Source organism: Coenobita brevimanus, chromosome 23 (assembly GCF_032717465.1).
Source record: "Coenobita brevimanus isolate Jiangsu-jjx chromosome 23, ASM3271746v2, whole genome shotgun sequence".
In the NCBI taxonomy this organism is placed as follows: Eukaryota; Metazoa; Arthropoda; class Malacostraca; order Decapoda; family Coenobitidae; genus Coenobita; species Coenobita brevimanus.
In genome coordinates, this window is record NC_136976.1 from 46,710,121 (window position 1) to 46,736,465 (window position 26,345).

Below are 26,345 nucleotides of genomic sequence, written 5' to 3' on the forward strand. Positions count from 1 at the left end.
TACTACAGATTTCCTCAGATACTTCTTTCAGTAAGCTCATTACATTTGCCATCTCCTTTTTGTCTCTTGTGATCTTGTTTTTAATTTCTTCCTCTTCTATACCAGTGATTACTATTGATTTGTTTATCTCTACTGAATCTCTGACTAACTTTGGATTGTTTTGGATTATTCTTTTCACCTCTTTTTTAATGCTTTTTTCCTCCACCCTTGTTTCTAAGTCTTTCTTTACTTTCACCATTTCAGCATACGTGGTTTCTACATCATTTTTGTAGCTTTGCACAGCTTCATTCACTTGTGTTATCTTCTCCTCAATATCACTGCTCTGGTCAATAAGACTGCTAACTTGCCTAATTGTCTCTGTGTCATTTTTGAACTCTTCCTTAACACTCTCGTGATTGACTACTGTACTTGCCATTTCACTCATTTTCTTCCTAAATGTACTCAATTCCACTGTTAGTTCACTGATGGTTGTGTCTTTCTTATTGGCCTCCCTTCCTAGTTTTTCTATTTCTTCCTTTTGCAAGTGCATCTGCTTCTTTATTTCATCAATTTCATTTTTGAAAGCCATTTCTAGTTTGTTTACACGTTCAACCAGTCTATTGTGGGTCTCTACTTCAACCAGTTCTTGGTAGAAATCATCATTTTGCTTTTTACCTTGATCCCTTTTCTTTTCCAAATTTGTTTTACTGAAGTATGTATCCATTTTGCAATACTTAAAGTGCAAAGCATGTACTTACAATCTCCGTGTTCTTGTAGTCTAAACAAACCTCAGAGATGACTCAGCATATTCTTTCGTCTTGGTTCTATTTCCTGTTTTTACAAGTCTTGTTTAAACTTATTTTTTTTTTCCTTTTAATAATGAACAATCATTTAGTCTAACCTGGTACTGAGCTTGACTCATACAAAGATACTATTTAGGTAATGCCACTGGCCGTGATGATTTGGTACGGAGCGCCGGTGTCACACGTCCGCCTAGATTGAATCCCTGTGTGTGTGTGTGTGTGTGTGTGTGTGTGTGTGTGTGTGTCAATGCAAGATCATGTTAGCAGAGTGAAAGAAGAGTTCTGGACCAATGTGGAAGCATGCATGGAAAGTTTTGAAAGGAATGAGAAAGTGTTTTTGATTGGAGATATGAATGGAAAAGTAGGAAATGTGAAGGTGGATGGATTAGGTGGTGGGTGGGGTGTGCCTGCAGAAGTGGATGAGAATGGCAATGCTCTAGTGGACATTTGTGCCGGGAGGGGGTTGGTGACAGCCAATACCCTCTTTAGTCACAAAATGATCCATAGGTATACGTGGCGTGTGATGAGAAGGGTGAGTGGTGAACTGAATGAAAGGAAGGCAATGACTGATTATGTGTGTGTAGATGATGAAATGAGAAAGTGTAATGGATGCAAGAACATATAGAGGTTGGGGGCGTGGACTTTCCGACCACCACGTGGTGGTGGTGAAAGTCAAGGTTCAAATGAAATGTAGGAATAGAAGAAGGAAAGGACAGGAAGTAGTTCATACAAGGGGGGTAGAAAGGTTGCAAGAGGATGAAAAAAGGGCAGAATAAGAGAGAAGTGGAAGAGCGATTGAGTAAATATGATTTGGAGCAGATGGGGGACGTGGAAGGTGTGTCCAAGATATTCCCAGAAGAAATCTGTGCAGCATGTGAGGTGGTGTGTAGGGTGAAGAGAAGACGAAAAAGGGTGCAGGAAAGCTTGGTGGAATGAAGAGGTGAGACAGGCTGTGGCACAAAAGAAGAAAGCATATAGTGAGTGGGTGAGAAACAGGGGCGTGGAAGAAGTTGAGAGACAGAAGAGAATGTTATATGTAGAGAAGAAGAGAGAAGTGAAAAGTTTAATAAGAAAGAGTAAGAAAATATGTAGAGAAGAAGAGAGAAGTGAAAAGATTAATAAGAAAGAGTAAGAAGAGAGTGGATGAGGAATTTGGAAGGAATTTAAGTATAAAATGGAGGGAATGTATGAAAATGTTCTGGAAATAGGTAAAGAGAGACAGGGTGTTAAAGAAGTTAGTCAGGAAGTGAAAGATAAAAATGGTTGATTGCTAGCAGAGAAGGGAGAAAAAGTCAGCAGGTGGAGAGAACGCTGTAAGGAATTGTTGAACACAGAGAATGAAAGTAATGCGAGTACAGTATAAGTGGCTGGGAAATGGCTGGGAGAAGGAGAGATCTGAGAAGAAAGGAAGACATCAGGAGGATGGAAGTTGTGGAAGTAATGAAGAAAGTCAAAATGGGAAAGCCCCAGAAATTGATGAAGTGTGTGGTGAAATGCTGAAGCATGGGGGAGAGATAGTATTAGACTGGATGTGGAAAATGTGCATATTGGCTTGGGAGGAAGGTAGAGTCCTGGAGAAATGGAAGTCAGGTATAACTATTCCCCTGTACAAATGAAAATGGGAAAAAGAAGCGTGTGGTAATCATAGGGGCATTTGTCTTCTTAGTGTAATATGAAAAGTATATGGCAGGATACTTGTTGACAGAGTTAGGGAAATAACATAGGAATTAGTTGGAGAAGAACAGGGAGGTTTTAGGAAGGGAAGAGGTTGTGTAGATCAGATACTCATTATTAGGGCTTTAGTGGAAAAGTTTCTAGAGAAGGGAAAGAAGTTCTGTGTGGCCTTCATGGATTTGGAGAAATAGCATATGACAGGTAGGATAGGCATGGAATGTGGAAAGTATTAAGAATTATGGAGTAAATGGGAAGTTGTTGAATGCCGTGAAGAGTATGTATAAGGGTGCAGTGCGTATGAACTGAATGCGTATGAACAGTGAACTGTGTGAATTTTCCAATTTGAAGGTTGGATTGAAACAGTGATGTGTCTTGTCCCCACGGTTATAAAAGAGGTACAAGGCAGGGCAGTTGATGTTGGAGCGGCCCTAATGAGAGAGGGCAGTGTTTGGAAACCCCTTGTACTGTTGTTTGCAGATGATACTGTGTTGTTAAGTGAAGACGAAGGGGAGCTGAAAGGCTTGGTGGATGAGTTTTGGGGAGTGTGTACGAAACAGAATCTTAAGGTGACTGAAGGGCAGAGTAAAGTTATGGTCTTCGAGAGAAATGAAGTCACTGACTGTACAGTGAAGTTCGATAAGGAGGAAGTAGAAAAGTGAATGTGTTTAAGTTCTTTGGTAGTGTGATGAGTAAGGATGGAAATTTAGAGGGTGAAGTGCTTGAAAGGGTACAACAAGGGTGAGAGGTTGCTTGTTCTTTGAAAGCAGTGATAAGAAACAGGGAAGTGAACATGGAAGGAAAAGCGTTGCTGCATGACAGTACTGTGATACCAACTCTAACGTATGGAAGTGAAGCTTGGACCTTGTTGGAGGGACAGAAGTCAAAAGCGAGAGCAGTGGAAATGAGTTATTTGAGAGGAGCATGTGGAGTCACATGGAGAGACTGACAAATGAGGAAATGAAAGAGAGTTGTGGTGTGGATGTAGTTGCAGTAGAAAGCGTTAGGAGAAGTACATTGAGGTGGTTTGGCCATATAGAGAGGATGGAGAGCGAGAGACTGACAAGGAGAGTGTGAGGTGGTGGGGGGGGGAGAGGGATGGGGAGGCCAAGGATGAGATGGAGGGATGGAGTGGAGAGGTATATGAGAGGGGGTCGGTGTGAGCTGGGAGCAGGACAATGAAATGGCGGGGGACAGGGCGACATGGAGGTGATTTGTCTGTGGCCACTCCTTACGGGATTAAGGTGTCTGGAAATATATATATATATATATATATATATATATATATATATATATATATATATATATATATATATATATATATATATATATATAACGTGTGTGTGTGTTTTAGATAGGATAAGGAATAATGCGATTCATGACCGATGAGGAATAAGGAAGTCTGTGGACACCACAGTCGTGCTCAAAAGCTGTCATGTGGAGAGATTGGGTGTGAATGGAATGGTGAAATGGTTATATCTGAGCAGGTCTGATGCTGAGAGGCATGGCAGGCCAAGAAGATGGTAGATAGATATGGTAAAGGAGGGTAAGAGAGTTATGTAAGCTAATGAGGCTAGGCAAATGGCTATGGATTGAACTGGCTGGATGAATCTTGTATAGAGGTGTACATGATTAGGATATGACACTTTTTTTTTTTTTTTTCCTCGGCAGTCGTTGGATTTACTATGCCGGCTGGGAAAATGTGAAGCGACGTGTGGAATAATTGTAGGCTGCCTATCCGGGGGAGCCAGGATTCAGGGCAGTTGAATGGTGAATGAATCCGTGTTTGGCTCATTTAATTTGACATGCTGTTGATCACTTGTTCCCCTGTCGTACTGTTTGTCTTTCCTGGCCTTCTGTACCCTATCTCACCCCAGTTGTAGCGCAGGAAAAGAGGCGGGATGATGATGATGATGATGATGACGATGACAATGATGATGGTGATGATTACTGGCAAATGCATCTGGTGACACCATATGATACACACAAGCTTACCTTCACAAACTTACCCTCACCTCTTTCTTGCAGAATGATCTAAATAGGATTGATATATACTGAACAGGGGCAACAACACGCACCTCAAGGGCTTTTAGTATGTTGTAACGCTTTTGAACATACGGTAGGTGGTCCCTGGCAGACATCTTGATCATATCCTCATTGTGGATCTCTATGGCGATCTAAGGTAACAGGAAAGAAAGTATTATCATATCAATATAATCACCCTTTTTTTTTCTTTCTTTCTTTCTTCATGCTCAGCCTCTCCCTCCACGTGTTCCTGATGTATTTCATCATCCAACTAGTCAACACTTCTACTCTCTCTCACATACTTTTCATTTCACTCTTTGTTTGCCTCTTGTAGCCACCCCATCACCTGTATATCCACTCTCATTTACTTCCTACTCTGTCCCTCCACACATTCTCAATCCATCTCCCCTTCAGTTTACCCTACTCAGGTCTCTCTCACCCTCCTCCAGGTATTCCCCTGTCCTGTCCGTCTTCCTCATTCATTGTCTGCCTCTTCTAATTACAACTTTCACACTCTCGCTCATCGCTCAGGTTAGTCTCTCATTCTCCATTCATTCCACTTCAGGTGATCAGTAAGACCTTATAATATATATATATATATATATATATATATATATATATATATATATATATATATATATATATATATATATATATATATATATATATATATATATATATATAACATTACCATACTTGTGCTAAACCACATTCTCGTGAGTTCAGGAGGCTGCCAAGTGTATGATCATTCATCTGTGCCAAGTTATATCTGCATGTGTTACGTTCCTATCCTCTTTTATGTTATTTATGCAAACAGCAGTACATCGAAATTATACAGATATTAACAACATGCCGAACAAGAGACTAAATCGTTTGAATCTAGTGACGTGGTTTTTAGTTTATTCAGCCAGGAGGAAGACAATTCTTACTGGATGAGTCACCTGTAGCCTCTATTAACCCCTCCATCACTGAAGTGCTCCCAAAAAGACGAATAACATTGTCTGTAAATAACACTGAAAAATGGAATCGGAGTGAAAATGGGAAGGTGTAAAAGGGCAGGTCAGGAAAGGAGCCTTGGTGTCTCCTGAGCCACAGATATCGCCTATAGTCACTAGTAACTTGCCTGGCCAATGACATCCATGATTGGTGCATTTATAAGCTCCTCCAGCACGGTCCACTCATCGCCCTCAATGTCCAGCTGTTGGAAGACAATAAAAATTAAGTTTTTGGAGGCTGTCCCATGTAACTCCTTAGAAGCTGCAGTGGTGTGAGGCTTGGCTGCTGTCCTTCACAACGATTAAGGGTTGTATTGACATATATCCTTGGTGGCATCACGTGACCAAAAACTTCTAGTTTCCTCATAGGAAGTTAAAACTGATGCACAGACCAAGTGACCTTCAAACTGGTGTATAAGTCCACTAAATCAACAGATGCCTTGGGCCTGGTTATGCCCACTGAAGGTTGTAAGATAGAGGAATGATTATTCATAAGAAAGCTTATTCTGATTTTGTAGATAATGAGAATATTGCTGGCGGGTTTTAAATAATATCTCTAATTTATGAGCCATAGGAATGTAACGCCCTGGTAGTTGCTGTTCACGTCAAGCCACCCTGAGGCTTTGGGTGGCGTAATTTACATAGAGAAAAAATCATCACAGCTAACATCAGCTGCAGTTTTCTTATTTTGCGGGATATCACCTGAGCTGTCAGCCCTGGGCATTGTTTATTACTATTGCACTTGCTGATCCTCAGGTACTTGTTTCATTCAAACAATGTTAAGTCCGCAGGTTGGCATTAATAGAAGGATAAAGAAACGGCAAGGTAACAGGGAAGGGTAGGATGTCTGGGAGGGCAGTACGAGAGCACTACATTCCTTGGGTGGCAGATAGTAGTGAGGCCCGTCAGTTTACGGATGCCGGCGGAATGTAGCTCCCTGGTAGCTACGAACGCCACCTGATGTTGGTTCACGTGGACTCGGGATGAATTATGCTGGTGTCTTACATCTCTGGTGCCCCTGGGAGAGACTGCAAAATGTAACCATGTAACATGAGATGGGTTTACACTCTGTTAGTTAAGTGCAGTTGGATATGAAATTAAGGGCTGACTGCATAGTTGGGTTTTATTCACCTTAATAGACTACAAGAATGTAAATTATATCAACATTACACTGTGAGGGCAAAGTAATGTATCTTGGTTAAGTTCCAAGACCTTGTTTGTAAAATCACAAACAATTATTGACTGACGTGAGACCCGAGCCTTCATACTTTTCATTACGTCAAAAACCTGGTATGATGCTGGATAAACCACCAGAAGTTTAATGAATTATCATAATGAGGTAATTAGATAGGAAACTTGGGAGGCCTGGCCATGGGCTTCTGTCAGGACCTTTGTACAATGACAGAGTGTATTTTGTTTGTATATATATATTTTTTTCTGTCGGTTAGTTTTCATATGACAGAACTGGGCGACTCCCACAACTTGAATACTCATGCTTAAATGAAATTCAGTAAACCTTATGAGGTAGGACTGAGTCTCCTTGGTTACTATTTAAACTGATACCAGTTTGATTACATACGGCTATGGCTGAGGTGCACGGGATTAGAGATCTCTGTCAGTTTGGCGTAAAACGTGCTACAGTCACTCCATCCTCCTCCCCCGTCTCCTTTTTGTTGGGAGAGAGATGTAGGGAAGGATCGGGTTCTTGGGTTTCTTATCTGAATTATGCTGGAGTAACATGAACTTACAAGCGCCTTCAGCATCAATTCACAAGAAGTACTTTGTTGGCAGGACAGATTATTTTATACTCAGTTTGGTAGACTGAATCTGCTGGCATATTGTTTTACCGATATTGAGGCTTTAGTTAATTAAGTCTTTAAAAAACTCTTATGAGTACCAAAGACATGGTCAGTTAGACACTCTGCTGACAGACAATCTAGAAAGTAAACAAGGCAAACTTCCTTACATCGTGAGCTTTAGGGGTGGCAGCAAATCAGCCGGACCTGTTAACGTTCATGGCATCTTTGAAATTCGTATCGTAGATCATTATGGTCTCCACCGTGTGCTGAAGACTATACTCTATTTACTCAGTTTCTTTCATTCTTTCCCTCTTTTTTGTCCTGTTCTCTTACAAACGCTTGGTGATGACGATGTCATTCCATTATTTCGTCACCAATTCACTTCAGACGTGATACATTTCTTCTTTGGGAAAATACGTGGGTCTCTCTCTCTCTCTCCTGCTCAGGTACCGTAATTTCACTTCAGATCTGGAAAATGATGTGAAATGCTTGTTGTCCTTCCTGCACTGAATCTGTTCTTTCTTTGCCTGTGGGTGAGAAATTGCAGCACCCAGTATATACAGAAAGTGTAATATTGCAGTGTCTCTTTTATCTATCTGTCAAGTGTAAGACTCAGTGGATAGATGTACAGTACGTGGGTTCCTTACACTGTCTGCGTCTTAGTGTGACCTTTGTTGTGCAGTGCTCCATTATGTGAGTTAGGTTGTGTGGGCCTGTTCTAACTGTGGAGTACGTAACATCTGTACTTCCACCCAACCCAAATTTAGCTGGTAACTGAGGAAGGCTGGATGATGCTCTGATCTAATCTTAGCTAGATGAATTCGGTCAACTCTGTTTAAAGATACTTCTGATGACTGGATGTCGGGAGGGAGGGCTTAAAGTATAGTGTTCTGATAGAGGTGCTGTGTTGCCCCATGTGTGAAGTGGGTATGTAGCAGTTTCTTCACTACTAGTGTTGGAGTGTCTGGAGGTGGAATGTCGATCAACAGGGTCTGGCAATATATCTGTGGTGATTGTTCAGTGTGCCTTGATATGTGGCTCTGTTCACTTATCTTGGATGATGTGTTATCATGGATGATGTGTTAGTGTTGTGGGTTTGTACGAAGAGGACTGTGTTAGTTCCCTGTTTGGTTTATGGACGGTGATGACTGTTCCAGGTTTCCTCATGTTGAGAATGGTACAATGCGCGTATGAGTAGTTGCTGATGTTTGTGAGGGTCTGTATGTCCCGTGACCCTATTTTTCAGGCGCTAATGCCATCAGGATTCGTGCTTGTAATTTTTTTCCCTCAATAGTGCTCTGTTTCTGTCCTGGAGTGAAGGGGGTTGCATTGTGGTCAGGTGGAGAGGACTGCCTATGTCGCCAAGATTTTTGTTCAGACTCAGTGCGTGTTGGTGCTTGTGTTTGCTTAGTAGTTCATGAGTATGTTTCCTTGTTCTGTAAGAAGGGATGTGCGTTAGGTGTTGGAGGTGATGGCAGTGTGGGTCTTCAAGGTTCTTGTTTGTGATATGGTGATAATGTTAAATGTTCTGTTGACCCAAGAGGGGTCTATGGAGTGGCTGAATATTGTTACAAAGGCTACACACTTTTCTTCTTTCTTTGGGTAAATTTTGTTGCCAGTTTCTTTGCTGAAATGTTGGAACCTTGTGAAGATGTCTTGTATGGGAGGAAGATGGGAGTTGTGTTTGAGTGAATTGCATTGTTTTATGAAAAGAGCAATCGCTGATGTAAAGTTTGGGTTGTAATGTCTTCTCATGCCTCGTGGATTATGGATTTTGCCCACTTAAAGTATGATCTTGTAAAGTTTCAAAATGTTCCTCTCATTGTTGGTGCTTTGTGTGGTGAAGTGTTATTCTGTTTCTTTGCTGAATTTTGTCCTGCTTGCTTTCTTGTTGTGTGTACGTGATGTGTGATCGTTATGGTTTGGAGTATATGCCTATGGTGATAAAGGCAGAGTTAATCCGAAGGGAGGCTGGGTTCCATCCATCAGGTGATGGTGAGTGGATGTGTGGGTGAACAAAATGTGACGTCTGGGGAAGAGGAGGGATACCGGTAGTGTGCTTGGTGTGGGATGTAGGTGCGTTGTGAGGTGTCACGAGGATGTACGTGTTGAACTGCGATGCAATGTCGAGGCCTCGGTGGTTGTTTTCATTGTGTTTATACCAGGCAGTGCTTTTAGCGTTTAACTCCCCAGCAATTATAGTTAGGTATGTGTGTTAAAGGGGGGGGGGGAGTTGAGGGTTGTAATATGCTTGCACAGCGTGGGATGTGTGAAGAGGGAATTTAAATGTTAAAAACACTGACTCTTTGTTTGTGACCAGATTTGACACTGACTGTATTCCTAGTGTGGTGTCATTCTGGAAAGTGATTGCGTGGTCTGTGTTGTTTTTGTAGTGGATGCAGAGGATGGTGTGTGAGTGTAAATGATGAGGCCTCCTCCATGCCCATCAGGCCTCCTCCATGCCCATCAGTTCTATCTGTGTGGATGAGTGAGTACTGAATGACGCTTAGAGTTGTTCGTGTTTTTTTTGTTTTTTTATGCGAGGAAGAAGGAACCAAAGGCCATGAGCCCGCAGTAACAGTTCCCTCCAAGAGAAAAACAAAATACAATATAGAGCCAAATTCAAGATCCAATCATTTTGAGATGCCTGGACACACTGCGTTTGAAAGACTGGAGATCATAGGCAGCAGGAAATACAGACAGAGGGAGACAGTTCCAGAGCTGACCTGTTGCATAAATGAAAGACTGGGAGTAACGGTTAACTCTTGCATTAGAGAGTTGGACAGAAAAAGGATGAGAGTTTGCTGCCAGACGGGTGCTACGCGCCCGTCGTAGAGGTGGAGGAATGCAAGCAGACAGTTCAGAGGAGCAGTGATCATTAAAGTAGCGATAGAAAAGAGATAAAGATGCAACAGTGTGGCGAAGAGACAGAGGTTGAAGGGAGTCAGTAAGAGGAGGAGAGTTAATGAGACGAAAAGCCTTTGACTCCACCCTATTGAGAAGAGCTGTATGTGGGGAGCCTCCCCACACATGAGAGTTGTACTCCACACAGGGGCGGATAAAACCCCTGTATAGAGTCAACAATTGTGCAGGGGTAAAGAAAGAGCGGAGTCGGCTTAGCACACCCAATCTCTTGGAAGCAGATTTTACAAGAGATGTAATATGATCTTTCCAAGATAAGTCCCGAGTAAATGAAACCCCAAGCATGTTCAAGGATGATGCAGGATTAAGCTGAATATTATTAAACATTAGTGGGTATACCTGTGGAAGATTTTGTCGGGTTGATAGGTGTAAGAACTGAGTCTTAGATGCATTAAAGACAACCATATTATTTTTACCCCAGTCAGAGATACAAGCCAAATCAGACATTAGGTGCGCCACAGCCTCATCCCTTGCTTGTTGAAGTAACTGTTGAGATGGGCGTTGCGGGAACCGAACGGAAAGGTGAAGGGTGGAGTCGTCAGCGTATGAGTGGATAGGGTTAGATGTACAGCTTAGAAGATCATTGATGAATAAAAGGAAGAGAGTTGGTGATAGGACAGGGCCCTGAGGAACACCACTGTTGATAGATCTAGGAGAAGAACGATGGCCGTCTACAACAGCGGCTATAGAACGACCAGAAAGGAAGCTAGCGATGAAGGCACAGATAGAAGGATAGAAACCGTAGGAGGGCAGTTTGGAAATTAAAGATTTATGCCAGACTCGATCGAAAGCCTTTGAGATGTCAAGTGCAATGGCAAAGCTTTCGCCAAAGTCCCGAAAGGAGGATGACCAGGAGTCTGAAAGGTAGGTGAGAAGATCGCCAGTGGAGCGTCCCTGACGGAACCCATACTGACGATCGGAAAGAAGGTTGTGATAGGAAAGATGCCTTAAAATTTTTCTATTAAGAATTGACTCGAAAACTTTTGAAATACAGGACGTTAAAGCAATTGGACGATAGTTGGAGGGTTGGGAGTGGTCACCCTTCTTTGGGACTGGCTGAATGAGAGCAAACTTCCAGCAAGAAGGAAAGGTACAAGTTGACAGACAAAGGCGAAAGAGTTTGCCTAGGCAGGGTGTAAGCACAGAAGCACAGTTCTTGAGAACAACAGGAGGGACCCCATCAGGCCCATATGCCTTGTTAGTACTGAGGCCAGTGATGGCAGAAAATACATCAACTGAAGAAATTTTAATGTCAGCCATGAGGAAGTCAGAGGGGGGAAGTGCTGGAGGAACAGCACCGGAATCGTCTAAGGTAGAATTGGAGGAGAAAGTCTGTGCAAAGAGATCTGCTTTATCAGTAGAAGAAATAGCTACAGAACCATTAGAGTAGAAAAGAGGAGGGAAGGATGATGAGGTAAAGTTGTTAGAAAGATTTTTGGCAAGATGCCAGAAGGAGCGGGAAGAATTCGAGTCGGAGAGTTGAGAGCATTTAGTATGGATGAAATTATTTTTGGTAGAGCGAAGAACAGACTTAGCACGATTCCGGGCAGAAACGTAAAGATGATGTGATTCAGGGGTGGGTTGGCTCCGGTACCTTTTGTAGGCCCTCTCCTTGTTGCGGACAGCATTAGAACAAGCGTGATTAAACCAAGACTTTCTTGCATTAGTCAAAGGATATGAGAAAGGAATGTATGCTTCCATGCCCGAGAGAATAACCTCCGTAATGCGCAAGGCACACTCAGATGGCTCCCGGCCACGGAAGCAATAATCATTCCAGGGAAAATCAGGGAAAATCAAAGAAGTACTGCCTGAGGGCCTCCCAGTCCGCGGCTCCAAAATGCCACAGACGACGTTTCACTGGAGGGTCCACAGGCCGTACCGGAGTGATAGGACAGGTTAAGGTAATAAGGTTGTGATCGGAGGAGCCCAATGGAGAGAAAAGATTAACAGAGTAAGCAGAAGGATTAGTTGTGAGGAAGAGGTCAAGTATGTTGGAGCTCTCTCCAAGGCGGTCAGGGATACAGGTAGGGTGCTGTACAAGCTGCTCTAGGTCATTAAGGATAGAAAAGATGTAGGCTTGTTCACCAGGTGGATCCGTGAAAGGAGAGGAGAGCCAAAGGTGGTGGTGAACATTGAAATCTCCAAGAATGGAGATTTCAGAGAAAGGAGAAATGGATAGAATGTGTTCCATCGTAGAAGTAAGATAGTCGAAGAATTTTTGATAGTCAGTAGAATTAGGGGATAAGTAAACAGCACAGATATATTTAGTCAGAGAATGACAGGAAAGCCGAAGCCAGAGTGTGGAGAATTCAGAAGAATCAAGTTCAGGAACACGAGAGCAAGATAAGTCGTTGCGTATATATACACAACAGCCACCTTTGGTTTTGAAATGAGTATAGAGAAAGTAGGAGGATACAGAAAAGGGATTGCTGTCAGTTGCCTCAGACAGCTGAGTCTCCGTTAGAAAAAGAAGGTGAGGTTTAGAGGAGGAGAGGTGGTGCTCAACAGAGCGAAAGTTAGAGGAAAGGCCGCGAATGTTGCAGAAATGAAGAAGAAGAGAGTCAGACCGTGGTTCCAGGCACCTTGAGTCGTCACCGGGAGACGGGCAGATGGTGGGGGCATTTATGGTCCCCCCCCCTGGGGACTCCGAGGCTTGATAAGACGACGCCATTTTGGTAAATTTTGAATAGGAAGTGTAGTGTGTACTGTGCATGTAGTTTGGTGAAGATAGTTAGAGAAATTTGTACAGGAGAGCATGCTGGCCTACTCTCTGTGTAACTGAGACACCGAAAAAGTTCAGCAAAGGGGGATGGTCAGGAACTAGTCCTGAGGGCTGATGAAACGGGAGCTCCAGCACTCCCTGTCATCAGCTTTCCATCCACCTCGGGAGTACTGCCCTGTTCGACTGGTGCTACAGTCTACTCCTTGTGTGTGCGTGTGATCTTTGTTTTTTTGTAGGAATACAGTGTGTGTGATGTGATAGTGAAGAAGGTTTTCAGTCTGTGGTGTTTGGTGAGGATGTTATCAACGCAGGTGTAATATGTTTATGGAATGTGTTAGAGGTGGTGTGAGTTTAGTGTGCGTGTGTTGCAGGTGTAGTGTTTGTGTGTAGGGGCTGAGTTGTGGTGACAGTGATTGTATGAGTAGGGGGACTGTAGGAATGGGTGGGAGGAATGGTGTTTGGAGTGACAGGGGAAGTGTCTGTCAAGGTGGTGCACATGTCCCATACCCATATGCTGTGGTGTTGTCTGTTATTTGTAAATGTAATGTATGTGATGTGGATCCATTCTCTGCACGAATTACACTGAACAAATCCAAGTGTTCGTCTAGTGTTCTTGATGTGCAGGGAGCTAACCGAGTAAATTAATCGTCTTTGAGGCCTGGGGTGGTCTCGGACAAGTATAAAGAGGAGGGGGATTGATTGCCGGAGAGTTATTCCCTTGTTAAAAGACACAGGGAGCAGCTGCCCATGTGGGAGACAGCGCCCTACCAGGCTGGACCGAGGTCCCCCTCGCACGACGCAGAGTAGGGTGACGATGCTCGGTTCCCAAGTAGAAGCTTCATCTGCTTCTCTCCACCCAGGGTAACGGCGCCGCCTCGTGAAGGTTCCTTTCCAGCGTTTATGAAAGGGGGGGGGGTGAGATGCAGCAAACGTACAAAGTAGAGATGTGTCTCATTTATAATAGTTGATGATCCTTGATGAGAATTACGAGTATGATCCTTGATGTAAACTATTTTTGTTTCTTGATGTAGGTGATGTGTATTTGTGGTCTAACTGTATCATTTGTTTTGTGTTTTGTGGAACTCATTCACGTCTGTCAGGATACTGAGTAGCTGATTCGAAAACAATTGGGTGGATGGAATATTGGATTATTGCTGTTGTTATTTTAGTTGCTGTTTTGGCCTCAGGGTAAGGTGAACCTAGTTGACTGTTGGCCGAAGGTGCTCTTCTTTTGAAGTCCACCATCCTACTTCCGGGAGACAGGGAGGGAACTGAGGGACATACGATATCTTCACTGTTCGCTTACTTCGGTGGGATGTTGAATGAATTAGAAAAAAAAAAGAATGGTGGCTGATATGTAGTGGACATTATAAAATAGTAGGGCTGGAATGTTCTGAGTATTACGTTAATGTGAAGCCAAAATAATGTAATCAAATATCTCCATATTACTGTACCTTGAAGATGTGAATAGGTCTGGCAGTAAGAGTGTTGTTGAGAAGGATGCCCACAAGACTGTCCACTGGGATTTCTTGCTGGATGTTGAGGTAGAAGTGTTGCTTTCTCTCTATAGCCAGACCTACCTGGAGTGATGCACTGATTAAAATGTACACCTGTTAAAATATCTCTTTTTGATAACCCTAAAAAAAAAAAAAAAAGGAACATTTTTTTTACTATCTCCTGCACGATCTGACAGCCAAACCACGTCACCAGTGTGTTTTCTGTGTTGCCACCAGAGCCACACTGCCTATAGCGTCACAACTCTGACCGTACTGTGCAGACTAACCTTGGCATACCCTTTTGACTGATATAAAACCTGCATGGACAGACAGTGCCTCCTTGCTCACTACCAGCCGGAACGGAGGAAGCCACATCTCCACCCACACCGGATGCATGTGTTCAGGTCCATACAGTACATGGGTGTTTCCTGTGCTTGTAGTTATGCACAGGTAAGCCAACACTCCAGAATGCTGACATGCAACTCATTTGGCTGCCACTAAATAGGCACTGGCAGTACTCAGGTACATTTTCAGTAAATCTATCAGGGCTGTCCGGCAGTGCATGGCAAGATCCTTCTCTCTTCCTCTCCATTTTCACCTTCGCAGTTACTTGACCTCACGTTACCTCCCAGAGTTCCCCTCCTCCCCTGGACACACCATCAGGCCATGACCTTACTAGCCCCGCCCAACCCAGTCTTACCTCACTCATTCCCACCTGCATTTTCTGGTCCCTTCCCCAACTACACTACCTTCCCAGACAAATCCCACTTACCCCACAGAAGTTCCTCTCTCACCTCCCCCCCCCGCCCGGGGCCGATTCAACGTACACCCGCGAGCACTTCCACCTGGTACAGTCAGCGTTTTTCAGTCTAATCTTCCGCGCCCGTCAACTCATATTTCGAGGTGGCAGTGAAGAGGAGATAGCAGGCGGGGTTGTATAGGACGGGGGAAAGGGACGGGGAGGGAGGATGGGAGAAGGGATAACAGGATAAGGAGTTTGAGGAGAGTAAACAGACGAGGTGGCTATGGAAAAGGAAGGTTTTGCTACATCATGATACTGAATAAATTATAATTATGTAAGTTAAACACAATTATCGAGTAAAAATTAGGCCACATTTAATTTTGCTAATGTACGAGACAACTGGTTAGAACAGCACAAAATAAACTGCTCCATAAGTACACACACACACACACACACACACACACACACACACACACACATGCACATGAGGTCTGTTCAGAAAGTATCCAACCTTAGACTCTAAAATAAGTAAATAAATAAATGAATAGCTAATCTGTTGAGCTAGGACACTAATCCCCCTCACATGTAGCTCAGCGTTCTCTCCACTGCCTGAAACATTTTTCAAAGCCAGTTTTCGGTATCTCCTGAAGGTGCTTCGTCGCATGCGTCATGATCTCTTCTCTCTTCTCAAATCAGGAACGTTTCAGTGGAGTTTTGAGCTTAGGGAATAACTAGAAGTCGCACGGAGCCATGTCTGGCGAGCAGGGAGCCTGTCGGACCTGCGGGATGTTGTGCTTAGCCAAAAATTCCTGAATCAGTTGAGATGAATGGGCAGGAGCATTGCCATGGTGCAGCTTCCAACTTGCTACTTTCCAAAGGCTCCGCTGAACTGCGTCACGAAGACGACGGATAACGTTGAGGTGGTAATGTTTGTTGACAGTCTGACCTTCTGGTGTGTATATGTGATGCACAAACCCACGGTAGTCCAAAAAAAAAAAAAAATGTCAACATACATTTCACCTTGCTGTGGTCCTGTTGCTTTTTTTTTTTTTGGGGGGGGGGGGGCAAAGGCAACCCTGCATACTTCCACTGGGAAGACAGTGCCTTGGTTTCTGGGTCATACCCGTACACCTGTCTTATCTCCAATGATAAAAGTCTCCAAAAAGTCTGGGTCCCGATTTGCACACTTCGTTCATCCGCAGTGCTTGTTGTTCACGTGAAAGGAGCTTTAGAACGAACTTGGTGGCAACTCTTTATGTACTCAAATCATCCATTAATTTTTCGTGTGCTGATCCATCACCGATAATAATTTCATTAACAATTTCTCTCACAGTCAACCGACGATTTCCCATGACCAAATCGCAAACTTTTTTTTCGCATTTTTTGCACTTCTGTTTGTTGATGGCCTCCCAGGACGTGGATCGCTCTCAACTGACATTCGGCCATTTCTGAAGCGATTGTACCATCCTTTGTTTGCGTTAACCTCATGGCTTCATTCCCCAAAACATGCTGGATCTTCCTGACAGTTTCAGTTTGGGTATCACCTAGTTTTGGCAAAATTTTATGCTGCAACGTTGTTCGATTTTTTTGGTCATCATGACGAGTGCGGGAACACGACAACTGTAAGGTGCACGACCATGAACACAGGCTGACTGACAGCCACTGAGTCACTCGCGGCGGCTGGCATTAATCGCGCGTTTGCACGAAGGTCCTGCACTGCGTTACACAAAACCCCACACCTATCCAGCTCGTTTATAAGAAAAAAAAAAAAGTCGGATGCTTTCTGAACAGACCTCCTACACACACACAGAGGGATTAAATCTAGGCGGACGTGCGTCACCGGCGCTTCGTACCAAATCATCACGGCCAGTGGCATTACCTAAATTTGTATCTTTGTAGGAGTCAAGCTCAGTACCAGGTTAGACTAAATGATTGTTCATCATTAAAAGGAAAAAAATAATAAGTTTAAACAAGACTTGTTCAAACAGGAAATAGAACCAAGACGAAAGAATACGCTGAGTCATCTCTGAGGTTTGTTTAGACTACAACACGGAGATTGTAAGTACATGCTTTGCACTTTAAGTATTGCAAAATGGATACATACTTTAGTAAAGCAAATTTGGAAAAGAAAAGGGATAAAGGTAAACAGCAAAATGATGATTTCAAGAAAGGAAATAGACAAAATCCACTCAATTACCGACCAGTATCACTGACCAGTGTTGTAAGCAAGGTATTAGAAAAACTTATAAGAAAAGCTTGGGTAAATCATCTAGAAGAACACAGTATGATAACAGAAAGACAGTTTGGTTTCAGAAAAGGAAAATCATGTGTTACTAATCTGTTGAGCTACTATGACAGAGTAACAAACACAATACAGGAAAGGGAAGGATGGGTGGACAGTATCTATTTAGATTTCAAGAAAGCTTTTGACACAGTACCACACCAAAGACTTTTATGGAAGCTGTACCATCAAGGAGGAATTCGAGGCAAACTGTTTTGTTGGATGAAAGACTTTCTCATCAAAAGAGAAATGAGGACAGTACTAAGAGGAAACTACTCATCATGGAAAGAAGTGACTAGTGGAGTACCACAGGGTTCGGTGCTGGCACCAATCATGTTTTTAGTGTATATAAATGATAAAAACAGTAACACTGGAAATGACAGCTATCTGAATATGTTTGCAGATGATGCAAAAATACAAAGGAGAATTACTAGCACAGACTCTTGTAGGGAGCTACAAGAAGAATTAAATAAACTTCATGAATGGAGTAGTACATGGCAAATGGAATTCAATGTGGACAAGTGTCATGTAATCAAGTTTGGTAAAAGTGGAAAAAGACCTGATTGGGATTATAAGTTAGGAAATAAAACCCTATACACATCAGAAAGAGAGAAAGACCTAGGTGTGATTATCAATAACAGACTATCTCCGGCTGACCACATCAGCGAGAAGGTACGGAACATGTATACACTGCTTGCAAATATGAGAATAGCATTCACATACATAAATGAAGACATGCTAAGAAGGATAATAACATCATTCATTAGACCAACCCTGGAATACGCATCAGTAGTCTGGAGTCCTCATCTCAAAAAGCATATAGACAAGACTGAAAAAGTTCAAAGGGCCGCTACAAGATGGATACCAAGCTTAAGGGACCTAAGCTACGAAGAAAGACTAAATAAACTGAATCTACCAACACTACAGGAGAGAAGGAAAAGAGGTGACATGATAATGCTATATAAGTGCATATCAGGGAAGGAGAAAATAGACATAAATGATTACTTAACATATGGAGAAGCATCAGCAAGAGGACACTGCAAAAAACTGCATAAGAAGAGAGGTGATAAAGACGTAAGGAAATTCAGTTTCCCAAACAGAGCAATTGATCAATGGAATGCACTACCGAATGAAATAGTGTGTGCCAAAACAATTCACAAATTTAAGGATATGTACGATAAATATGGTTTAAGACACGGGACAGTACGAGCTTGACTCATTCCTGTAAAGATACAATTAGGTAAGAACACACACACACACACACACACACACACACACACACACACACACACACACACACACGAATGGAGTAGTACATGGCAAATGGAATTCAATGTGGACAAGTGTCATGTAATCAAGTTTGGTAAAAGTGGAAAAAGACCTGATTGGGATTATAAGTTAGGAAATAAAACCCTATACACATCAGAAAGAGAGAAAGACCTAGGTGTGATTATCAATAACAGACTATCTCCGGCTGACCACATCAGCGAGAAGGTACAGAACATGTATACACTGCTTGCAAATATGAGAATAGCATTCACATACATAAATGAAGACATGCTAAGAAGGATAATAACATCATTCATTAGACCAACCCTGGAATATGCATCAGTAGTCTGGAGTCCTCATCTCAAAAAGCACGTAGACAAGATTGAAAAAGTTCAAAGGGCCGCTACAAGATGGATACCAAGCTTAAGGGACCTAAGCTACGAAGAAAGAATAAATAAACTGAATCTACCAACACTACAGGAGAGAAGGAAAAGAGGTGACATGATAATGCTATATAAATGCATATCAGGAAAGGAGAAAATAGACATAAATGATTACTTAACATATGGAGAAGCATCAGCAAGAGGACACTGCAAAAAATTGCATAAGAAGAGAGGTGATAAAGACGTAAGGAAATTCAGTTTCCCAAACAGTGCAATTGATCAATGGAATGCACTACCGAATGAAATAGTGTGTGCAAAAACAATTCACAAATTTAAGGATATGTACGATAAATATGGTTTAAGACACGGGACAGTACGAGCTTGACTCATTCCTGTAAAGATACAATTAGGTAAGATTAGGTAAGAACACACACACACTGTAGACTGTAGCACCAGTCAAACAGGGCAGTACTCCCAAAGTGGATGGAAAGCTGATGACAAAGAGACCGAGCTCCCGTTTCATTAGCCCTCGGGACTAGCTTCTGACCATCTCTTTTTGCTAAACTTTTTCATTGTTTCAGTAATACAGAGAGTAGGCCAGCATATTCTTGTATACAGTTTCCTCTAATTGCCAACACTAAACTACATGCACATTACATACCACACTTCCTATTCCAAAATTAGCTAAAATTGCATCTCAATACCAAGCCCTGGAGTCTAGAGGGGGAGGGGGAAACCATAAAAGCCCCCACCAACTGCCCCTTTTCCGGTGACAGCCAAGATCAATGCATAGAACCATGGTCTGACTCACCTCTTATTCATTTCTGTATTATTTGCTGCATTTCCTCTAATTTTCTCTCTGTTGAACACCACCTTTCTTACTCTAAACTTCACCCTCTCTTCCTCACTGAGACTCAGCTGTGTGAGACTACTCATAGCAAACCCTTCTTAATATCCTCCTACTTTATACTCACTTCAAAGCCGTTGTGTATATGTAGTGTACTTATCAGCATATCTTACTGTACTCTCGTGTTCCTGAACTTGAATCTTCTGAATTCTCTACTCTCTGGCTTCAGCTTTCCAGTCATTCTCTGACTAAATATATCTGTGCTGTTTACTTATCCCCTAATTCTGTTATGAAAAATTCTTTCATTAACTTCAGTCTAAGATGGAACACATCCTATCAATTTCTCCCTTTTCTGAAATCTCCATTCTAGGTGATTTCAATGTTCACCACCACCTTTGGCTCTCCTCTCCTTTCACTGATCCACTTGGTGAACAAGTCTACATCTTTTCTATCCTTAATGACCTAGAGCAGCTTGTACAGCATCCTACCCGTATTCCTGACTGCCTTGGAGAGAGTTACAACATATTTGACCTCTTCCTTACAACTAATCCTTCTGCTTATGCTGTTAATCTTTCCTCTCCATTGGGATCCTCTGATCACAAGCTTATCACTGTGACCCCTGTCCTATTCCCCCACCAAGGCCAGTGGACCCTCCCAAGAAGTGGCAACTGTGGCACTTTGGAGCTGCTGATTGGAAGGCCCTCAGGCAGTACTTTTTTTATTTTCCCTGGAATGATTATTGCTCCCATGGCCAAGAGCCATCTGAGTATTCCTTTCACTTATCCTGTGACTAATGCAACAAAAACACGATTTCATCTCGTATTTTCTAATGCTGTCACAACAAGGAGAAGGCCTACAAAAGGTGGCAGAACCAACCCACCTCTGAATCGCATCTTATGTTTCTGCCTGGATTCGTGCTAAGTCTGTTCTTCGCTCGGCTAAAAATAATTTCATTCATATTAAACGCTCTGACTGACCTCTCCGACTCGAATTCTTCCCGCTCCTTCTGGCACTTTGCTAAAAGCCTTTCTAACAACTTTACTTCATCATGCTTCCTTCCTCTTTTTTACTTTTATGGCTCTGTAGCTGTTTCTTCTACTTGAAAAGCAGAACTCTTTGTTTCTACTTTCTCCTCAATTGTACCTTAGACTTTTCCGATACTGTTCCTCCATCTCTTCCCTCCTCTGACTTCCTCGTGACTGACATAAAAATTTCTTCATTTGATATACTTTCTGCCATCACTGGCCTCAGTAATAACAAAGCATGTGGATCTGATGGGGTCTCTCCTGTAGTCCTCAAGAACTGTGCTTCTGCACTTACAACCTGCCTAGATAATCTCTTTTGCCTTTGTATGTCGACTTATACTTTTCCTTCTTGCTGGAAGTTTGCTCTCACTAAGCCTATCCCAAAGAAGGGTGACCTCAGCTCTCCAACTATCGCCCATTTGCTTGAACAACCTGTGTTTCTAAAGTTTTTGAATCTGTATTTAAAATAAAATCAAAGCACCATTCTTATCATACCCTTCTTTCTGATCGCCAGTATGGGTTCTGCCAAAGAAGCTCCATTGGTAATCTTCTCATCTTCCTCTCTGACTCCTGGTCGTCTTACTTTCGGGACTTTGACAAAAGCTTTGCCATTGCACTTGACATCTCAAAGTCTTTTTATCGAGCCTGGCATAAACCTTTTATTTCCAAACTGCCCTCTTACGGTTTCTATACTTCTGTGTCTTCATCTCTAGCTTCCTTTCTGGTTGCTCTGTAGCTGTTGTTGTAGACGGCCACCGTTCTTCTCCTAGAGCTATCAATAGCGTTGTTCCTCAGGGCTCTGTCTGATCACCAACTCTCTTCCATCTGTTCATCAATGACCTTCTAAGCAGTACAAGTGTACATCTAACGCTATCCACTCATACTGACTGTGGCCACCCATCACCTTTTCATTTGCTTCTCGCAGCGTCCATCTCAGCAGTTATTTCAACGAATAAGGGATGAGGCTATGGCGCACAGTGTCTGACTTGGTTCATATCTCTGATTGTTGCCTTTAATGCATCAAAAACGCGGTTCTTACATCTCTCGACCAGTCAAAATCTACAGTACCACAGGAGCATCCTCTAATTTTTAACAATATCCAGCTCAATCTTGCATCACCTTTGAACACAGTGGGGGTTTCATTCTCTTGGGATTCATTATGGAAAGATCATATTACCTCTCTTGTAAAATCTGCTTCCTAGAGAATTCGTGCACTCTACTAAGCTGACTTCCTGCTTTCTTTACCCCTGCACAGTTTTTGACTTTATACACGGGTTTTATTCGCCCCTGTGTTGAGTACAACTCTCATGTGTGGGGAAGATCCCCATATACAGCTCTTTTCAAAGAGATGGAGTCAAAGGCTTTTCGTCTCATTAACTCTCTACTGGCACCCTTCATCCTGTCTCTTTGCAGCACTTTTTCATCTTTATTTCTTTTCTATCGTTAATTCAGTGGTCACTGTCCCTCTGAACTGTTTGCTTCCATCCCTCCACTACTACGGCTGTCACGTAGCACCCGTCGAGCATTAATCTTTCATCCCTTTTCTGTCCAACTCTCTGATGCAAGAAGAAACCGTTACTCCTAATCCTTCGTGTATGCAACAGGTCAGCTCTGGAACTGTCTTCCTCCGTCTCTATTTCCTACTGCTATTATCTCCAGTCTTAAACACAGTGGGTCCAGGCATCTCGAAATGAACGATCTTGAATTTGTTTCTGTAATTTTGTTTTTCTTTTTTCTTGGAAAGAACAACGCAGGCTCATGGCCTTTGGTTCCTTCTTCCTTACATAAAGCACACACACACACACACACACACACACACACACACACACACACACACACACACGCACACACACACACACACACACAATGAAGACATGCTGATAAAGATAATACCATCATTCATCAGACCAACCCTGGAGTATGCATCAGCAGTCTGGAATCCTCATCACAAAAAACACATAGATAAGCCTGAAAAGGTACAAAGGGCAGCTACAAGATGGATACCAAGCTCAAGGGATCTAAGCTATGAAGAAAGATTAGAAAAAATGAATGTACCAACACTACAGGAGAAAAGGAAAAGAGGAGACATGACTGTGCTATATAAATGCATCTCAGGGAATGAAATATAGACATAAATGAATACGTAACTGAAATACCCACCCGGCAGAGTGAGCCCGACACCACCACCCCAGGAGGAGGACATAGGGAGGTAGCCCCCACCCCACTAGGAGGCAATGAGGAGGTACACCTGCATTCCGTGTGGCAGGGACATACATTCCCCGTGACCCGACGCCCCTTTTCCACGCAGCCGGACCACCAGGCAGTACTCAGATCATGTGCGTTACTCTCTGACAGAGAGAGCACTCACCAGAATCTGGGTGGGACTTGCCCTAGGTAAGTCCCAAGTAGGTTCTCAGACACAGTCCACCGAACCTGCCTTCAAAAGAGGATGAGTCGCAGCCAGCGTTCACAAGCCTACTTCACTTCAGGGGAGCAACAGCCCAGTAGTATCCACCAGATCTACTGTAGGAGGAGTGTCCACTAGATCTCCTCCTGCCACCCACCTCCGGGAGCCAGAGTGTTGGACCGTCAGACCGACGACCTTCGCTTGTGTTCCCCAGGAGGGCAGTGGGCCCTATGGTGGTATCCACCGGATCTCCCACAGGGGGAGAGACCACCGGTCGTCCCCCAGCTGCACTATCCCTCGATGGCAGGAGGGCAGCAGAGTCCACCGGACCTGCTGCAGAAGCCAGAAGACCCAACATGGCTTCTCCTCCTATCGTCCCTGGGATGAGTGGTCCCCTGGCAGTGTACCCCAGATCTGCCAGCCCGAAGGAGTATCCACCAGATCTTCCTCAACCACCACCCCGGGAGGGAGACTGAGCAGTAACCTTCGGACCCGTCAGGCAGAAGGAGTGTCCTCTGGACCTCCTTCCTACGCCCCAGCATGGAGTTTCGGCAGGGACCGTCGGGCCCGCCAGGCTGGGGAACGGGCCACTGGTCATTCCCCCTCCATGACCCCGCAGGCTTCCTACAAGGGCGATGTCTTTTGCTCAGCCCGTCCCTCCTGTGGCTGAGCAAGATGCCCCTTCTGCCTCCCATCCTTCACGGAGAGTGGAGACTGCTCCCCCACAGGATCCTCATCAGACAGTACCTGGGATGAGACCACCCGGAGGCCAGACGTCCTGTCACAGCAGGAGAGCCCCCAATGCCCACAGCTGCTGACAGACTTCCCCAGAGTGAGTGGCCGCAGCCTACCGCTGACAGCCTCCCCCTCCAGGCGAGACCGCAGCCCCCAGGCAACAGCAGGCACCTTGCAGGGCCGCCCCCAATGTCTCCAGCAGCTGCCGGACTCCTCCAGAGCAGGTGGCCACAGCCAACCCCTGACGGCCTTCTCCTCCAGGCGAGACTGCAGCCCCAGGGCAGCGACAAGTGCCCCGCGGCTGACCCCAGGCCCGGACCAGCCTAGGTCTGCCCCCATGACTCTCATCTCCGCCAAGGGCAGGCACCATGCTGAACACCTCCTAGCCCTGTTTGGCCCTAGCCCAGAGGGCCATCATTCTCCCAGGGCCCCCACCAGGAAAGGGCTGCCCATCACTCCACCCTTCAGCTCGACCCAGACCCCAGACCATGCTGCCTGAGACTCGCACTGGGAACACACCCCAGACAGCCCCCCTCCTGCGCTTGGCCACCACCTACAGCTACCTGTGTAGTGGCCCTAGGCATGCCCCTCATGCCCACCGATGACCAGCTACACCGTGAGTTACAGTGCTATAGACCCTGTGTATACACTGCTCCCCCTTACCTAGAGCACCGCACCCCTGTGTGTGACATTCACTTGTGCCAGACCCTCCCCACTGTGATTTCCCCCCCCCCGAGTGTATGCCCTTGTGTGCCCCTTCCCCCCTCTCCCCCCTGGTAAGAAGTTCCCCCTGTTGCCCCCTAAGTGACACCCCCACTCCCCTGTGCAATACCCCAACCCTGCACGTGTGCATCACGCTCTCTAGACCTTACGAGTGGTGATATACAGTAGATCACTACAGTGGAATTGCCACTCGGGGATCTACACGTGTCCCCGTAATATACTGTTGTAGTATACCTCAGTGTAGCAAACCACCCCTGGGTTGTCAAGCGTGTTGTTCCCTCCCTGTGCAATACATACCCGACCTGACTCCATATCCCAATCTAGTGTTTAGTATTAGATTGTGTTTATACCACATAGGTATGTTATATTGTGATATACAGTGCCTGGTGTTATATCGCGCTCGTATCATGCACGTGTACTGTATTGTGATATACCGTGCCCTACATTGTATTGCGTTCATACCACGTGTGTGTATTGTATTGTGATATACCGTGTCATAGGTTATATTGCATTTAGGCCCCCCTGTGTGTATTGTATCGTGATATATATATTGTAAATGCTTTATACTGTACTGTGTCATATCCTATACTTGTATTTTATACAGGATTGTCCATGTACCTGTGCATAAACTGTTGTACTCTGCATGGTAATATACATGTAGATCAAGTTAGCCTGCGTCTGAGCCCTAACCCTTGTCTGTGTACTCTAGCCTGGTCAAGAATAAAGAACCCAAGGCCCACACTGTATCTGAACCCCAGAAGTTGGGCGCAGAATACGCTGCATAACAATAATCTATGGGGAAGCATCAGCAAGAGGACACTGCAAAAAACTACATAAAAAGAGAGATGGTAAAGACTTTAGGAAATTCAGTTTCCCATATAGGGCAATTGATCAGTGGAATGCACTACCAAATGAAACTGTGTGTTCCAAAACTATTCATAAATTTAAGGATATGAATGATAAAAATAGTTTATTACACGGGACAGTATGAGCTTGACTCATTCCTGTAAAGATACAATTAGGTAAGAACAATTAGGTTAGAACACACACACACACACACACACACACACACACACACACACACACACTCTGAAAAAGATAATAACAGCATTCATCGGACCAACTTTGGTGTATGCATCAGTAGTCTGGAATCCACATTTAAAAAAACATAGATAATATTGAAAAGGTTCTTAAATGCTGGGAATAGTCACCGAGGGCATCACAACACCCCCAGGAGGAGCCTACGGAGGGGCAGACAGAGTGCGACCCGACCCCGGGCGACAGGGATGTAAGTCCGCCTGGGCTGCACGCCGCTATGACCCGGAACTCACCCGCCGCCACCATAGCAGGAAACGGAGACTACCTTGCGGGCAAGTTGACCATCGACAGGATCGGGGTGGAGCTAGTTCCTTAGCTCCAAGCAGCACCCCAGTGACAGCCTGCATCCATGCCCTTTGTGAGATGGCCAGTAGCTGCTCAGACCTTTAGGAGACAGCTGGTAGCCACTCGGAAGGTTTCCCA

The 26,345-nt window shown here is 44.1% G+C and overlaps 1 protein-coding gene across 1 annotated transcript in view; it reads right to left on the reverse strand.

The window, feature by feature from the left end:
• LOC145392691 (putative methyltransferase-like protein 24) overlaps positions 1 to 26,345 on the reverse strand; it is an 84,006-nt gene that overhangs the window by 15,501 nt on the left and 42,160 nt on the right. The window contains exons 5-7 of the mRNA XM_080266996.1: positions 14,371 to 14,496; positions 5,602 to 5,676; positions 4,532 to 4,630 (exon numbers count right to left, since the gene is read on the reverse strand). Coding sequence (XP_080123122.1) covers positions 4,532 to 4,630; positions 5,602 to 5,676; positions 14,371 to 14,496 — 300 coding nt within the window. The remainder of the gene's footprint in view (positions 1 to 4,531; positions 4,631 to 5,601; positions 5,677 to 14,370; positions 14,497 to 26,345) is intronic.